At 35.8% G+C, this 18,418-nt stretch overlaps 1 protein-coding gene across 3 annotated transcripts; it reads left to right on the plus strand.

Moving 5' to 3' along the window:
• Positions 1-322: 322 nt before the first annotated feature.
• Positions 323-17,181, plus strand: LOC129747384 (homeotic protein spalt-major-like). Of its 3 annotated transcripts, none has more exons than XR_008737499.1 (5): positions 323-1,329; positions 10,239-11,133; positions 11,324-13,524; positions 13,588-13,746; positions 14,871-15,008. XR_008737499.1 is itself a non-coding variant. In XM_055741572.1 (5 exons), the coding sequence occupies exons 1-5, from the start codon at positions 1,269-1,271 to the stop codon at positions 15,318-15,320; spliced, it is 3,747 nt and encodes a 1,248-aa protein (XP_055597547.1). In that variant the 5' UTR covers positions 323-1,268; the 3' UTR covers positions 15,321-17,181. The 3 variants fall into 3 exon arrangements, 2 of the variants coding, with proteins under 2 accessions (XP_055597547.1, XP_055597548.1); XM_055741572.1 differs by having other exon boundaries at positions 13,607-13,746; positions 14,871-17,181; XM_055741573.1 differs by lacking the exon at positions 13,588-13,746 and having other exon boundaries at positions 14,871-15,053.
• The last annotated feature ends 1,237 nt before the right edge of the window (positions 17,182-18,418 follow it).

Here is an 18,418-nt window from a genome sequence, read left to right on the forward strand (position 1 = left end):
CTGTAACTTACTAGTGTTCAGTTGATGTTGCATTTCGCATCTAACACAGCGAAACCTTGAGGGGAGTTTTTCTCATTTCCTCTTAATTCTTCGTCTGGGCGAGCGTACAAGACGAGGTGTACGGAATAGTATTGGTGAGTTTTCCAAGCATAGCATGGATCGAAGTGTGCTGTAGCATACAAACGAAAAGTCAGTCGCTACAATCAATGGAGGGGATGGAATTGAATTTGGGTGGGGATGAAGCATATTCAGATGGATTCGAACGTAGTAGGCTGGTGTGTTGGTAGCAGAAGAGCTGAGATCAGAGCAGTCTTTGCGCTATCGTCGTCCGGTGCAAGTAATTGGTTCCTTTGTCGATACTATGTGAACGTTTGTTTAGTGATGTTTTGTAGTTTACGGAAACGCGATCTTCGTTTGGAACGACCCGTCTAGTGTGTATTGTTCGATAGCTGCGGGAGAGCATATTTTTACTACTTACGAGAGATTTCGATGTCACGAAAGTAGAAAAGAAAAACAATACCACCAACTAACTGTTGAAAAATAAGGTGGAAATAGAGGAACAGATTTCCCGGCCACAGAGATTGGAACGGCAGTGAACACACGGGTGAAGTGTAAAACTATTTGTGCTTTTATCGGCTCGTCCATCATACACAAAGCGGGCATATGCTCTCACTCCCTCTCTTTCGGTTCAGCCTCCCATAGCCTTCTATGTATCTGTCACGAATTCGATCGATTTTGACTTATCGACCAGAGATAGGTTGCTTAGCATATAGTTTAATCAGCAGTAGCGCGTTGATTGTTGAATGATGTGGTCGGTAACCACAAACGTCAGCGAGTGATTTTTTTCAACTTCTATATTCACTCCTGGTGACCATCATCGCACATCACCCATCTATGTACCTAACTCTAAACACAACGCATAAGCATTGCCAACGACTCTATTCTAATAATGTTAATAATGGCGATTTAGTGTGCAGTGGATCGTCGAACCGTTATGTGTTTTGCACGCTTATTCGGAAGTGATTGAGGATGTGAGCTGGCGATAAAACACACTGTGTACAGATTTTGCTGGGTACCGGTGCTATGGTTTCGGAAAATAAGTGATTAGAGAATAATCCAAGGAAAAATAACAGCTTTCAATCAGTGGGAAAAAAGCTATCATGTTAAGGAATAAGTTTTTGACAGCAATAAATATGTCAAAAGAGTGTTAGAAGTTCAATCAATAAAAGTGCATCGAGGCAACACTGTGCCGGACATTGTGAGCAGAAATGATTCAGGTCGACTCTGTTGGATACTCAAAAGTTAAGGATGATCCAAATGATGACGAAGGTAATTGAATTTTGGATCTTTTATTAGTGATCATCGTATCAAAACTCGGTGAAAGACACCGTAAATAACCAAAAGAACACCGACGGCATAATGTTATACCATACAAGGTGGACTTAGGATATCTTGTAATATATCAAAAATCTGTACGATCGTAGCTTAATAATTTGGAACAATAGCTATACAAATATAACTTATCAAGATATGTGAGCTATAATAATTTCTAGGAGAATGCCAATGAGCCGCATCATTCGCTTAAAGGGCGTCCAACTCAAATATTTATCCAATTTTTAAAACCAATTGTATTCCGGTTTGGACTGTTGACTTCGATGTCCGTGTTTCATGAACAGATGTAGGCATATCAGACTAAGATTGAATTATAATATGTTATATCAATCTGGAATAAATTTTAAACAACGTTAAAAATGAATTCATTCAGAATCAGGTACATCAATCGAAATAGGATTCAATCCAGATTGAAGAAACTTCAAATCGCAAACTTTGAGTACAAATATTTAAAATAACTGGATAGGATAAATTTCAAGATGAGATTTTTTTTTGTTTGGATTATAATCGTTTTACCATATCTATTACATTCGCGACTTTTTATCAACGTTGCATTCGGTGAACAAATATTGAAAAATTTATCCGGTACAACTGTGTTCCGTGTTTACTCTTGGGCTCGAACACGCAAACATCGGCTCAGGAAGCATCTGACTTGCCAACTGAACTATACCTCAAGCCCTAGTTGGGATATGTTTGAGCGATTATTTTTATATGCTCTCCTGATCGGGTGCTTATAAGGGCAGATCATCATTGGTGATTAAAATCATAAAAATGCACAATATTAGATGTGTTTAAGCAAACGCAAAAAATAAAGGTAGCAATTAGTACGCATTAAAGAAGTTTGATAAATAACTTAACATCAATAACGTAGGTATAGTTGACTGCGAATCGTGCTAATGATAGTGATTTTTAAGACATACGCTACTTATTTGTATCTAATAAACAAGATTTGTTACTTATATTCAAAAAGAAGGTTTGAAGAACCTCTTGGCTGAATGAAAGTATGATTTCAAAGAAGTCGATGAATTCCCGCATTCATCGACTACTTTGAAATCAAGATTTGTTGAAAAATCTAAACCTTTCGGACTGAAATTAGCAGCTTCTACGCTCTGTTGTGTTGTGAGCCTACTTGGTTGAATGATTTAACTGAATCAAAGCAATCGAAAGATTCCTTTTAATTCAACCACGGTATACCGTGGTTGAATTAACAGGACATTCGATTGATTTGATTCAATATCTACGCTCTTCAACGATGAACTAAAACTAATGCATATCAATAAAACTATTGGAACAACAGCATATATGTTGTTTTGAAATTACAGAAAAATGTTCAAGGTGATATGATTTTTATGTCAATCAATTGATTCAACATAAGCTTATGGAACATTTTGACAAACAAAATATCATCATCATTTTTTTTCAATCTCATTAAATCAATTGATATTGATATTCTTTTTCATTTTAAATGAATGAAATGATATACAAGAACCAAAAATCAGATCTGGTTAATGAGTTTTTTGAAAAAGCCAATCTTGAAAGGGTGAAGATATACTGAGCACACCGGAAATATCCTTCTACCACACCTATCCTTTTTAGTACCGAAAAACATTATACATATATTTATATACATAAGACCGCTGCAAAAATGACTTTCTGTTCCCATATGTTTTTCTATACCTTTTGAATCACTAAGAATCTGTGTAAAATTTGAAATGAACTATAGTATTTCATAAAAAAGTAATAACTGTTTTAAAATTAAACATCAAAATCTATTCGAAAGTATTTAAAAATGGCAGCTGTAAAAATAATCATGAAATGTTTTTGACAAGGTTATATAAATCAACAAGCTCATTGGCTATACAAAGCAGTTTTCCACGGGTTATAATTTTTATCCTACGGTTAAACAGCTTTTAAATTAGCAATCGAAATGGCTAACACAAAAAAACCTTTTGAAATTTTATTACTTCTTCCATCTTTTCTGGGGTACAATTAAGGTTTGTGGTTAATTCACATAAAACGCACAATTGGATTTAGGGAATATTTAAAATCCAAAGTTATTTAAAAAAACTTTCGATGCATCTGTGATTTTTGGATGGATAATTTCGTTTCACCATTCAATTATCCATACAAAATTAAAATTATTTTTTAGGGCTCAATTAATCGCTTCCAAAATTTATAAATTTTAAATTTCCATGCAAAGCTTGTAGCGATCTAATGTCCATACATTGAGAATATTTTTTCAAAAAAACTGTACACAATGTTAGAATGGTTTGTTTTCTATGGAAAACACATGTAAGGAATGGTAATATTTGTATCCTGTGCCTAGGAAATTTGTTTGTTCGCGTTATGCGGTGGCAACAAAACACGAAAAATCCACCGAAAAAATTATCGACGTCAGACATTTTCTCGCAATAGGGGTCTCAATCTTTACGATGGGTTTTTTTTAAACTCTCGACAGTTAATTGAAGTAAATTGAATTTTTTCAAATTCAATGTATCTAGAAATATGATGCGGAAATAGTGCGACTCATTGACTAGCGAAATGAGCCGAAAAACAAGTTGATTTTTTCTTACGTGTTATGCGCGGAAACGATTTTTATTGGTGAGAATTCGATAACGCTTTCTTTTAACGTTGCACGTATGAATTTAAATGAATATCGGAACAACTTTATCGTCGGTTTAAGCAACATAAAACATGTTGATACATATTAAATTTTTTCAGCTTTGTTTAGCGCAATTTGGCTACATAGACTTGATATTTGATATGAATATGCTATGTACATTATTTTTTTTCCTTTTTTATTGGAATATAACCCATTATAGTCATTCTTCCTTGATTTATGCGATGTTTAACCCATTTGGGTTATTTTTCCCGATTACATATTTTGTGGTAAAAATCTGCTCTACGACAGGAGGAATATTGTTCATCAGGTTATGTCGTGAGACAGAAAACCATGTGAATACATAAATAAAATAAATGTTACTTATATTTCATTAATCCAATCATGTTAATGCGTGTACAATTCTATGACAATAATACCTGAGAATTAGTTCGTTACAACATATAATGTTTTCAAAACTTTTATGTTTATTACTCAAAATTCGCATTTTATATTTATTGAGGATTAAAATAATCCTTTTCTTTGGCTACAGTTAGTTTTTGTGCAAACTGTTTCAACTGAAAAATACTCTAGTTATATTGGTATTCGGATACCGTTCCTGTTTTTTTTAAATATAAAGGTTTCTTTGCCAATTTTGATTTGTAGCTAATTAATTACCGAAAGAGTTTTTTGAACACCAAAAATTAAACCAATAAAAGTAAAATTAAGATGCAAAAAGATAGTTAAAAGGCTTCGTTATATACAATTTTGTTTTTTTTTCTATCAAAAAAATGTATACTTCAATAAACAAGGGAAGTTTCCAATGCACAAGATCAATTATATTAAACTAAAAATGTTGCAGATATCAATGAATATTTGACGCCTAATGAGTGAGTGAAATTCCTGTGGGGCTTGATGTTTTAATGAATAGAATAGAATAGAGAGTATGGAGAAAGAAAATTGAAATCTTTTGGATAACATAATGAAAAATACTTGTTCTTAATAACACAGTATCTAGAAGCCATTAACTCATGGCAAAAAATTAAAAACTTCCTAGATTTAAAGAATATAAGAGCTTATTTTGACTTAGTTTGGGGCGCTGATTGCAATTATTCATTTACTTTTTTTTCTATCAGTTCTGGATTTCGGGAAAACTTTTGAAATAGGTTATTAAACACATAAAACACTAATAATCAAAGGTTTGAAGAACCTCTTAGCTGAATGAAACTATGATTTCAAAGTAGTCGAAGATTCCTTTGAATTCAGCTACAGTATTTGAAAGACCCAAATACTAGTATTTCACTAGCTACTTGCTAGCAAGTAGCTAGTGAAATACTAGTATTTGGGTCTTTCAAATACTGTAGCTGAATTCAAAGGAATCTTCGACTACTTTGAAATCACATAAAACACATTTTTGCACTTTTTTTACATAGCTATAGAACTCTATCAAAATTTTGAAAATAAAGGTTACGACTCAACAATCAACTCTTCCGGAGACCGGGGGGGGGGGGGGGTGTAGGGTCTAGCACTTTCAAAAAATCGTTTTTTTTTATTTTTTTATTTTCTTATTGTAAAACGTTTCAAGAATGTTGTGTCAAATTTTCAAGTCAATTGAAGCAAAACTGTAGAAATTATAGGCCTTTATCTCCTCCTATCTAATACTGCAAGAAAGCAAGAGCAGAAACTTCAAACGCGTTTTTCTCGAAAGCACATTTTTAAAGTCCGTGGACATCGTCATTTGAAAACTACTTATCCGATTCTTTTCAAATTTGGAACATATTTTCTACATATAAAATACCAGACCCCAACGTTTTTCTTTTTCGTTTTTTTTTTACTTTGGGGAGATTTTACAGGTGAAAAATGACGGATTTTTTCGTGAAAAATCGTAGTTTTTACTTCAAACAGCCACAAAATTTTCATAAATTTTTTTTTAAGTTAAATAAAAACGTTGGGGTCCAGAAAAACATCTATTAAAAATATTTTGCTCTGATTTTTTGACTTCAGATGATTCTGTGCTGAGATACAGTGTCCACCGCAAATCCTGTTTTCTAAAAGGCATCCTCGAAAGTGCTCCGTCACCGGCTCATTTTTCAATATTTTTCTACGAAAAAATTACTAAATGTTCTTTTAACAATGCTTTGTATAATGCAAAAATTTTGAAAATATTTGTTTAAACGAAAGCTCTAGAAAAAAATCGTGAAAATGATGTTTTTTTTTATACCCTTTAGACCCTAGCTCCCCCCCCCCCCCCCCCTTAAACCAAATTGAATCTTTGATATTTAAAAAAAAAAACCCGCCATATCACCAAAAGTGGTTATAGACAAAGTCTGACAAATGTTTTGAATTTAGAACGCCAAAATCTTCCTAAATCAGCTATTGAGACATAGGCACTAAAAATGTTGTTCCTCTGAGAATTATCAAGCTAATCGATGATTTCCTTTTAATCCAGATACTGTGTTTTAGCTAGTATCGAATACAGTCGAACCTGGACCAGCGAACAACCTCTAATAATGAGGGAAACCGTGAGGTGCCGTGTTTTTTTTATGAAACAAAACCTCCAAAATTGTGCGTGATCAGCAAACAACATAATTTCCATACAAAAATGCAGATTTTTCAAGGATACATTGCCGTTATATCTTGAAACTGTGAAATTGTGTTTTGCCTTGCAAAATTTATTACAAAAAAGGAGATTAACGTCTTGGTCGCGTTCTACAGGAAACATAAACAATTCGCAATTGGAATACGCAGGTCGGATGCTCATTTTTGAAGTTATTTCATGAAAGCAGTAGATATGTATGCATTTTTTTCCATTATGCCTCAAATATTCGGACAATTACAACACGTTCCAGTTCCTCAGGTATAGAATGGATCATTTTTGCATTTTCTTTTTTTTCGTAACAAAAAAGAAAACAACCGACGGAATCTTGAATTTATCTTTAAGGAAAAATTAGGTGGAGAAATTCGGATATTCTCGTGCTTGAGTCCTTAAAAATCTAAGAATTTCGACAATATACGTGAATGGCTGAAGCAGTATCAAATTTTCTAATAAAATTTTAGGCAAATATGTGTATAGGCTCTGTTGATTTCGTTATCCACACACGTCGACTCTTCATATGCATAAATTTGGCATACTTGTTAAAAGTAAATACATCAATCCGACCAGCCAAAGCACTCAAGCTACCATCAGTATTGTCTTTTAAGAGTAGCAGTTTTATTGTTATTATTACTGAGCGTTCGTTTTTTTTGACACTGTGACAGTGACAAAAATATCGGGGTGGAGTCATATATGGCACTTAAGAAGCCACGAGAAGTCAACGAGTGAATGCATAATTTCAGCCCTGCAATTGAGGTTAATTTTTTGACACATCAAATTTATAAAGTATTTAAGTAGCTGCTATGGGTCAAGTTGTTTGGTGCTTCAGTAAAATATACTTGACTTGATTAATGAGACATATGGAAATCGGTCGTAACGTGGAAAGTCGAGCACGTAACAAAGTGTAACAGAAAATTGTTTAATTGCTTCAAATGTTTAAGCATCAGCGAATATCACACAAGCAATAGTTTTCATAAAAAAATTATCCAAAACGATTTTGAACATATTGAGATTAAAAAAAGTTAAAAAAAAAATTATATGTATGAAGATAATTAATCACCGTGAGTTTTATAGTAAGTCAATTTAACGGCCTTATCGGTGAATGTTGTATTATTTTAGTAAGAGCATTTTTAGAATGGGACGAAAACAGACGGATAGAAGATTAGAAAAAGATAAAAGATGCTGAAAATTAGCCAAAAACAAATTATGAAAAGCAATTTCATTACATACTGATTTTTTTCCAGTATGGTTAATGCAAGATAGAGTTGACATTACCTGAACTAACACAGTTTTTATTAGACTGGTCAGAATCGAGCTGAAAAGTATCAAATGGTTTTGGGTTCCGTTAGAACCCAATAAAAACTGTGCAAATTAGGGTGGCTCTAGGATTTGAAATGGGCTGTAGCAAAAAAAAAAATCAAAATTTGTATTGGTATGGAAAAAGAGACTTTTTGGTTCAAAAAGTCCCATAACCTAACTGTTGCACTGAACTCAAACTTTGCGTAAAATCATTTAATACTTTTTTGGCCGACCAGTTTTATTAACAACTGTGTTTGTTAAGGTAGCCTATCTAACATAGTTGTTCTATGCTGGACAAAAAGTTAGTGTGTGATAAAAATTCTTCTCATAATTCGTTTTTTGCACATTTTCAATATATTTCATATTATCCTCGCTGCCTGTAATTTTCAATTCTTAAAATGTTCTCACTAAAAAAAACATAACATTCACCGATAAGGCCGTTAAATTAACTTACAATACAACTCACGGTGATTAACTCACGCAGCCAGTGACACAGAGAATAGCCTTCAAATCTTCTAAACAAACGGTCATGAGATTGAATCCCGGCAACGGCATACATAGTACACTTTCTGTGGGTGGTTTTAGCATTTGTAAGATGCTAGCCATCATATTTTCGGAAGAGGTACGATAAGAATTAAGTAAAAAGGAATCTCTTCGAGAAAACGTTAAGTTTCATTGAGATCCTGTATGTGTTTGTGTTCGTATGAAAAAATATCTTCTTACACGTAAATTTTTCAATCTCAATATGTTTAATTTCCTTTTTAATAAAATGTAAATTTAATTTTTTCGCCACAATGTTTTTTTTTTAAAAAAAAGGTTAAGTTAAGTGTTGCGTTCAATTCTTTAGAAACAAGTTTCATTATAAACTATATTACATTTGAGTTATGCTTCTGAGTATATTACACATTTGATCCGCGCAATGAGTTAATAAAGTCGAACATTAGCATTATAAGAGTAAACCATGCAAATTTTATGTATCAAAATTGCATGATTTCAAGCGTGACTCTTATTTGATTCCGTAAAGCATATTCAAGTTTGGAACCCCTTGCCATGTAAAAGTTTAAAACCTACTCGGAATCCTGACAAAAGTCATTGCTACAAATAGGAGTTTGAGAACTCCTTTTTGTGTCCATATGCACATACGCATGATCAATCTTCAATATGACAGGCTAAAATGTATGAAGAATAAAAAAAATTGGAAACCATTTTGATTTTTACCCGTTTTGCGATCACACCACTGCCATACAAAAACGCCAAAACGGCAACCATTGATGGTCGTTCGACATTCCGATTGAGACGAGTTTTCTGCATTTTCGCATTCATACACTCTTCTCTTATCGTACTTTTAGCCATGCATGTTGTTACTTTTATATTTTTTTCTTCGCTTAAATCTCGTTGTAACGCAATCACTGGTCGCAATTACCAGCCCAGGTTGTCTTCGTCTTCGCGTATGAAAATCTCTTTGGCTCGAGGTTGAATATTTACCGCACGTCGTTCGATCATGTTCTAAAGTTTCTATATCATCTTCAGTTTTTATGCTTTCATCTTTTCGGAGCTCCTTTTTGAAGTCTTCCCATATAGACAGGCACGCATCTCTCCTTTTGGCGATTTTTATTCGAGCTCTTATTAATGTAAGATTATAAGTCCTCGCGTACAAATACAACAAGCACTGAGTCGAGTGGTTTTAGTGTACCTATATTCAGGAGGGTTGCGCGCGCGCCTGTGCCCAGACATGTGCTGTTAATTTATACACATCATCACGCTGAAGAAGAAAACCAGTTTTGTCCATTCGGCTCAACTCAACAACTTACATAGGTATCTTGGGTTTGAGCGTCCGAGAAGAAGCCGTGCGCGTGGAAAACTGATCGGACGCTCCAACTGTGGCTTGAGAGATCGCATTGTGACCGATCCAAGTCGTGTATTAGGTTATGTAGGATGCTATAATGGTTTATTTACCAATCGAGCTTAACAGGTCCATACTCACTCGCATATTGAACGCATATTTTAATCGTCGATAACTGCCAGTTGAGTGATGATTGGGGATTAAAATAAAGTCCATTTAATAACATCAGTGAGCTTATTGTCTAAAAAATACAAATATTTTTAAGAATATTGATCCTGTACTCAATACAACAAGCCGCTGTCCTTCTTATTCTTTACATGAATGTATTAAACGTGTATTCTGATTGTTCAAAAATAATCATCTCTAATTATTAATAGCGGCGTCATTTTTTAAAAGATTGAACTTAATGATGCTGTCCGTTGTTCATACCATTCAAATAAGCAAACAAAAATTTGCTCACAGCCTCGAGGACTAACGCAAATTTTCGTTTTTCTTTCCCTCGCCTGATGCAGATATGAAAGAGCCATCGGTGAAACTGCTTACGAAAATGTCGGAAGAATTCGCCGAGAAGGATTGTGACAAGCGGGAAAAGTTGAACGATCACCATCATCATCTTGTGACGCGACATCAAGAGCATAATCGTGATGAGATTGTGCATAACGAGGATAATTTAAGTGATGAAGATAACAATGATGAGGAGGGAGGTCGATCCGAGGATGCCGACAAGAAGGTTGATTTTCATCACGACCGCAGTTCTACGCCCGGCCACGGATCGGCCACTGATGAACCGTCGGCACCAAGATCGACGGCTGCGGCTGCGGTTGCAATTGCTGCGGCCGCTGCTGCAGCTGCTGCCAAGAGTCCAATTGGTGTGCAATCAACATTGCCAAATGATTTTAACCCGGCAGCATTCTTCCCACCACCGGGACAAATGTCCATACAGGCCTTCCAGAATGCAATTGCTCAATTCACTGCAAATGCGTTGGCGAACAATATGGATAATGAAGCCATGGTGAAGAACCTGGCTATATTACAATCGGCCTTGTTCACTCTACAGCAGCAACAGTTCTTGCAGTTCCAGTTGATACAACATTTACAGTCACAGTTAGTGAGAAAACAGACGACTAAGGAAGAGTCACTTAGTGATTCCAGTAATCACTCGTTATTCAACCATCATAATAATAATAACAATAATAACAACAATAATGAGCAGAGTAAAAGAGCTGAACCGCAGGATTTGAGGAAGCCTGAACGGCAAGAGGAAGAGGACGATATAGAAGAGGAAGGCATTGAGGATGCGTATAGTAAGAGTTATCAAATGGCAGCAGTCGCAGCAGCAGCGGCTGCAGCTGCGGCCAACGCAGAAAATCGTCCAATCATCCATCCCGTTCCAGAGGAAGAACTGAGGTAAGTTTTCTTTTGTTTCGACAATTCGATGCCAGTTCAATAGTTATTCAATATCTAAAAATACTTATACTGGAATAATTTGTAAGTTAAAAAAAACAAAATCATGTGTTCACCTGTACGGATGCACGAGAAAGATTCAAATTTCGTTTTTCTTCTTCTGTCCTCCTTGTTCCTGTTCCTTCCCTACTAGGAAACCTAAACTTGCCGATTCATTCGTCGACAAACGACCGATGTTAGACAGTTCAGTCACGCTACCATCTTCGGTGGCGGTTAGTAGTGCGAATTCGAGCCATACCACACCTTCGATATCATCCACCGCTCGAAGCGGAACGTCTGATAAGGATGAAATTTTACCATATCAGGACTCGAACTTTTCATCCCTGGCAGCAAATATCATTACCGATCATGCCCCTTTAATGATGGGTGAACCAAATTCGTTAGCAATGTTGGAGAAAAAAGCACAAGAAGTCCTAAACTCAGCCTCTCAAGGCATTCTATCCAACAATTTACTGGATGAGCTTGCGTTTGCTAATGATAAATCATCGCCCAATGGTCGAAGTGATGCTGCCCTATTCAAGCACCGTTGTCGGTATTGTGGCAAAATTTTCGGATCCGACTCTTCGTTACAGATCCACATACGATCACATACCGGAGAAAGACCTTACAAGTGCAATATTTGCGGGAGTCGATTTACCACTAAAGGCAATCTGAAGGTACATTTTCAGCGACATTCGGACAAATATCCTCACATACCAATGAATCCAAATCCAGTGCCTGAGCATTTGGACAAATATTTCCCTCCACTGATTCCGCAAGAAGCTCTTAAAGAGCAACAGCAGCAGCAACAACAACACCAATCGCAACCTGCCCCTGGTTCAATAGCCCCTCCCGGTCCACCTCCACCACAATTTTCTCCTCTAGACTCGAGGCCATTTCCACCAAGAGGCTTCTTCTCGGATTTCTACATGCCTAGGCCTCCCCTAGAAATGTTCAACAATGCTATTAGTGAACCATCGCGAAATCCTGTAGATTTATCTCAGGTGCGAAAACCGGATCCACCAAGAGAACCTACGCCAGAGATGCGATTATCACCCGAAGTAGTGATTCATGAATCACCTCACTGCATTAAACAGGAACCGATGGAGGAATCCTTGGATCTGTCGGAAAAATCTTCGAAAACTGTACCGAAGGCCGCCGACAAGGAAGAAGCCGAGCAGGAAAAAGAACTGAATAATAGCACTACCAGTGAGAAAGATTTTCCTCTCAAATTGAAAAATAATTCTGTTGAAAATCTAGCGACGGTACCATCTGTTTCACCTCCATCAAGTTCGTCATCCGGATCGCTCTACCAAGATACGGTACTAGATCCATCATTTTACTCAGCTCATTTACCGAGGCCAGACAGTAATGACAGTTCGTGGGAAAACTTCATTGAAATATCCTCGGAAACCTCAAAACTCCAGGAATTGGTAGATAATTTAGATAACAAAAATACTGAACCAAATCAGTGTTTGGTCTGCAAAAAAGTTTTATCCTGCCGAAGTGCACTTCAAATGCATTACCGGGTTCATACCGGAGAGCGTCCGTTCCGTTGTAAAATTTGCGGTCGGTCATTCACAACCAAAGGTAATCTTAAGACCCACATGAGTGTACACAGGATAAAACCCCCGATGCGAACGCTCCATCAGTGTCCGGTGTGTCATCAGAAATTTTCCAACATATTCGTCCTTCAGCAGCACATCCGTCTGCACACCGGTGAAATGACCGACTTGACACCCGATCAAATCAAAGCGGCGGAAATAAAAGAGTTTGAAGGACATGATATGCGCCTTAATCCTTTCGGATTGCGGTTAGGCGAGTTCCCTCATCAGAATCAAAACAAAAGAATGCTGGAACATTCGGACGAGGAAAATGATCAGGAAACTAGTGAAGGAAAATCGTCCCCCAAGGTGCCGACGATGGACGATAAATCGAAAGTTAAATCGGGCCTGACATCGCCAGCCATCGAGAGCCAGGTAGAGGACTTACGTGCAATGAATCTGCAGCGCCTATCAGTGCGGTCATTACCGAGTGAGGATTTCTCTCGCGATTCGGCCTCTGCAAGTCCAAACTCATCAGAGGCTAAACGATTGCGGCCATCGAGCCCCATCGGATCGGTTTCGTCGATGTTATCGAACAGATCACCCATGTCCACGCCACCCACAACAGGAAACGAACAGCTAGGCGTTCTGGGTAGAGCGGCCGCTGCTAGTGCTGCAGCTGTCGCATTTCCCTATGGACCTCCCTTTCTTGGAATGCCACAGTTTCCACCGTTCATCAATCGACCTCCATTTCTTGGAAGTGTTCCTATCGTGCCTCCTGGTTCCAATATGCCGCCGTTCGGATTGTTTGGTAAGTGATCACCTTAGAAGTAGACTTTACATATATTTTCAGAACAATAGATCTCTATTACAGAAAATTTGATTAATTGTAGGCGTACGTGGAAACACAACAACTTGTAATATTTGCTTTAAAACTTTTGCTTGTAATTCCGCGCTTGAAATTCATTACCGAAGCCATACGAAGGAGCGCCCATTCAAATGTACAATCTGCGATCGAGGATTTTCTACAAAGGTAAAAATTTGATTATTAATTTCCCGGTTTTTCATCGCCCTCCTATTTTGTATAAGTGATTTATTAGTTTCCTCTAAACTTGACTCTGTGGTATTCAAAATTCCAAATTTATCTGTGTTTTCTTCACTGTGATTATAGTTTGGTTTTCTTTGTATTCTTTATTTGAGTCCCCTGATTGGTAGAGTAAAAATCCTTAATTACGTAGAAAGCAAGTGGAAAGCATCTTTGACTGAGTGTTTTTTGTATGGCTTATTTGAAAATTAATTTCATAAATCAAACCCAGTTATTTATCGACCAATTTCTCATCGTTCATTCAAAAATGAGAAACGATCTTTTTTTCTGAAAAACACTTTCAAGAAGAAAAACATAAGGATCGATTGAAAAGGTTTGAATTTCTTTTCACATGATGAGTAATGCAGAAATGCGCTGAAAAAAAAAACCATGGCTTGAGACAACGTACCAAACGAGTACAATACCAAATTTTCTGTAATTTGTTAAAAATAGAACCAAATTCTCGCTATATCTTATACGATAACGATAGCTTTGCAGTTGATGCGTTGAGCATTTTTTGTCATTGATTTCCTCATGCCTGCGCTCATTGACATTTTAACACAATTAAACTCGATGCAAGTGCTATTGACATAATGCTTTATTTTAATTTCAACATGTTTTCAATCGATTTTTTATCTTTTAATTTGCTTGCAGCAGCGCTAAATAAACCTTAAACATTCGATGATTTGCTATTCTATTAATAATACAAAATACTTAAGCTGAGAGCCTATACCTTTAACCCAATGCAAATTGAACTAATTGAATAGCATAGACAAGTATCTAGTGCAGTTGTATTTTTTTTGCTCATCCACTTTAGGATGGCATTGCTTTCCCTTTCACTTCAGTTGACGAGTGCGAATCGCTGTATGAAAAACGTAGTCATGCTAATTTTATATCTAAGTTGGAATGATTTTTTACATAACAAATTATCTGTTTGTTTGTTTCTACTCTCGGTAACTGATTGACCATATTAATCATTAGATAATTCGACTAACTAAAACGGTAGATGAAAATTTTGATGATTGCAAGCATTTCGACTGCTTTTTGACGGAGAATATTTGCTCGTTTTACAGGGAAATATGAAACAGCACATGCTCACTCACAAGATCCGTGATATGTTTGGCAACTCTGTCGGTAACTCAGGGGATGAATCACGTACGCAAACTCCGCCGCAAGATTCGAACGTCTCAGGAAATAGTTCCGGTGGTGCGATTAACAATAGCCGCTTCGGATTATCACATTCTCCAGCATCGATGATGGATACGGCAGACGATTACTCACCTTATTCAGGCGAACAAACCCGTGAACGGTCCTTATCCGGCAGCTACGATGGTCCTCCGACTGCCTTGGTGAAACAAGAGAAAGAACACTCTATCGACGATAATAGTTCCAACGGCTTACATTTGAGAACAACCGAGAACACTTCAAATAATAACTATCAACAATTCACAAACAAAGATGTGGACATCAAAAATTGGTGCCAAAAGCTGAAAGAGATGCCGGAGAATATAGCTGCAAGTTGATAATCTTTCGCTAGGAATGCTTCGGTTGCCGAAAAGATAGATTTTTGAGTGTTAAGGGAATTTATTAAGAAGCATGGCAAAACAAAGATTGAATCCGCAATAAATAATCAAATGTGCGATCTCAGTAACAATCCCACTCTTCGTTCTTTTGATGAAGGTAACCCGAATTTGTATTGTAAAACGACAATGGAAAATTTATTTTGTAAAAATTGTAACATATCAACCGAAATTTAAGATGTAGATGAGTTGAACATTCAGAATGCAACGAAAGAATCCCATCTTTTCGTTAAGAGAAGAGAAAGTTCAATGTAGAGGAGGGTTTGGAAAACCTACAGGAGATCTATGCTGCTCTTATTCGTATAACATAAGCTTGCCAGATTGCCCGGTTTTATCCGGGTTTGCCCGGATATTTGATGCAAAATTTCGAGAAAGTCCGGTCCGGCCCGGTTGCCCGGATATTGTGAAAAAAGTCCGGATATTGCCCGGATTTTTTAACAATTTTAATAAAGAAACCAAAAAAAAAACAAAGTTTTTGAGTACGTTTCAGTAAAATCGATTATCGGTATGGACATTTTCAACGGTTGTTTCAAATAATTTCGCTGATTTACTTCTATAAACCTTTAAATATTTAAGTAATCCAAAAAGTTGTTGGAAGTCTGCCATTACAATAATAAAATATTAATTTCGTTTTTTTTTGCATTTTTTCTTTGCTTTTATATATAATAACACCTAAATTTTGCCCGGTTTTTGCCCGGTTTTTGGATTTGAAAAATTAAAATCCATGCCCGGATTTTGCCAGGTTTTTTTGAAAAAATGCCCGGAATTGCTAGGCCCGGATGGTAGTGAAAAAAATTCTGGCAACCTTAGTATAACAGTCCCATATTGATAGGAATTGCTAACAATATGGGACTGCTATGCAAGTAGGGGCAATGTACGATCAAGGATATAAGACCTTTGTTGTTTTATAAATTGGTGTGATATACCTGACAAGAAAATCAGTTGAACGGTAAGATTAATTAAACGCTATAAACCAATGATGTAGCATAACATAAATCCCACACAAGCTGAGACTGCAAACAAACAAAACCGAAAATTAGTTTCTGTGAACCTAGTATTTGACCCTCTATCTGTTGTGGAGTAAAGTGCAAAATAATAACACGAAAGACCGACAGGTAAAGTACGCTTGGAGTTACTTTGCTTGTCACCATTGGATATCTATTTTAAACACTGCGAAAAAAACTAACTGTAAGCTATTGTTTTGTATAGACACAAAAATAACCTATAACTAAAAGTTGGGCCTAGGAGCTCCTTCAAAGTACTGTATGTGAGTGTGTCGCTGTATGTATGTACCTATGAAAATACATTTAATATTTCATTATGCTTTATAAAAGTCTAAATCAAATCATTATTTATAGTAGGTTATACAAAACATGAGCAACTATTTGTATTTGTATAGCAAATGATGGATACAAATAAGGGAAGAGATACATGTAAATTCATTTTGATGCATATGATATCTCGTGAATGGGATAAAAACGTTACAAAATAAAACAAATCAAAATCAGACAGATAGTTTAAATTTAATTGAAATTAAAAGAAAGAATATAAAAGTAAACATTTGCATTAAGTTCCCTGTCAGCACTACTAGGTACTATTGATAGTTCCATCCTTTAGTTCATCTTTATCATACTCGATTTTTGTAGTGAAGTATACCAGGAATCATGTAATTTAAAAACTTTTTTTGTGATAATTTATGTTATGGAAAATTATATTAGGTATTTATGTTTAATTTTTATGCAACTGTTTTTATTGGAAATTCTGTATGAAATGACAAAACTGAATGACAAAATAATATACAACCACCAGAAAATGAGTAAATGTGTGCTTAATTTCTTATTAACATATCGAAATTTATCCAAAAGGTCTTTGTCGTTGTCGTTGATTAATTTTTTCATGCCCAACAAGAATACTTCAAAAAGGTGGAAGCGTACCTGGTCGGTCGTTCATTGCTACAGTTTGGACCAATATCGTCGTTTGATGTGCTTGCCAAAACATCAACGTGGCTAATTGTCAAAAGTGAACGGAAATTAATTGCATTTGAAAAAAAGCATATTGTTTTGATAAACTATTGTCAGTTACTTTTCATTAGAAGGTTCATAGTTACTTTTTTTTATTCCACGTTATAAAATGAATTCCCGATATTCTGTTTCTGATGTTGATTTTTTTCGGTTGAATTGTGTTTTTTCGTTTTGTTATATCTGATCTGATCTAAGAACTGATTTTTTTCTTAGTCTTCTTATACATAAAAGAAAAATTATAAAAATATACAGAATCTTAAAACGAGTGATCTATTTTTATTCACAAGAGTTATTCAAAAAAGATGTAATTTGTAATGATGTTAATTTATGAATTAGATATTACAAGTTAGATCTAAATTTACATCGGAAACTAAGTGAAACATAACAGATGCAATGTTTTTTTCATGGCATAAGTTTATTTTCTTTGAACCAGATGCTGGTTCTTGTACGGTTAGCCAAAAATGTCGCTCGGAAGTCTCGGTTTTATTCCGTCCAGGCAAAATTCTGTCGAATAGGTGTATTGTAAAGTGGTACATATATGAAATGTAATAAAACATTGCATTTTATTGTGAAATTTCGAAATTCGTTTTAAATTATAGGAACGGCAAATTATCGAGAACCGAACAGGAACAGAATCGAATTTGTGTGATTAAAAGTTTCCTGTAATAACCATAGTAGTCTGGAACCACTCGAGCATGCTGGAAACGCTGACTCCACTAGCAAACTCTCCACTCCAGAGCCTAGCCCTGCTCGTAATAGTGGCTGACCGTTTGTGCTAAGTGTGGGGTTTGATGACGGATTTTTTCAATGATATTTTGTTCCAACATTGCATGAAAAAGAAATCACATTATTTTCCAGTACTATTTGATTATTGATTTTTAAGGTTTTTCACATTGAAAATTTCATACTATGAAGCTTAAAAAAAACAGGGAAAAAACGTCACAAAAAAATTAAAATGGTAAGTACCGTTTGTATACTGAAGAGTTTAGTAACAAAATAGGGAAATAACTTTTCTAAAAT

The sequence above is a fragment of the Uranotaenia lowii genome, chromosome 2, assembly GCF_029784155.1.
Source record: "Uranotaenia lowii strain MFRU-FL chromosome 2, ASM2978415v1, whole genome shotgun sequence".
Taxonomy (NCBI): domain Eukaryota; kingdom Metazoa; phylum Arthropoda; class Insecta; order Diptera; family Culicidae; genus Uranotaenia; species Uranotaenia lowii.

Excerpts from the sequence above, each read along its gene's own strand:
- LOC129747384 (XM_055741572.1), top strand. The coding sequence starts at position 1,269 with ATGATTCAGGTCGACTCTGTTGGATACTCAAAAGTTAAGGATGATCCA. Across the intron at positions 11,134-11,323 it reads GTTCCAGAGGAAGAACTGAG|GAAACCTAAACTTGCCGATT; the intron begins GTAAGTTTTCTT and ends CTTCCCTACTAG. Across the intron at positions 13,525-13,606 it reads GCCGCCGTTCGGATTGTTTG|GCGTACGTGGAAACACAACA; the intron begins GTAAGTGATCAC and ends GATTAATTGTAG.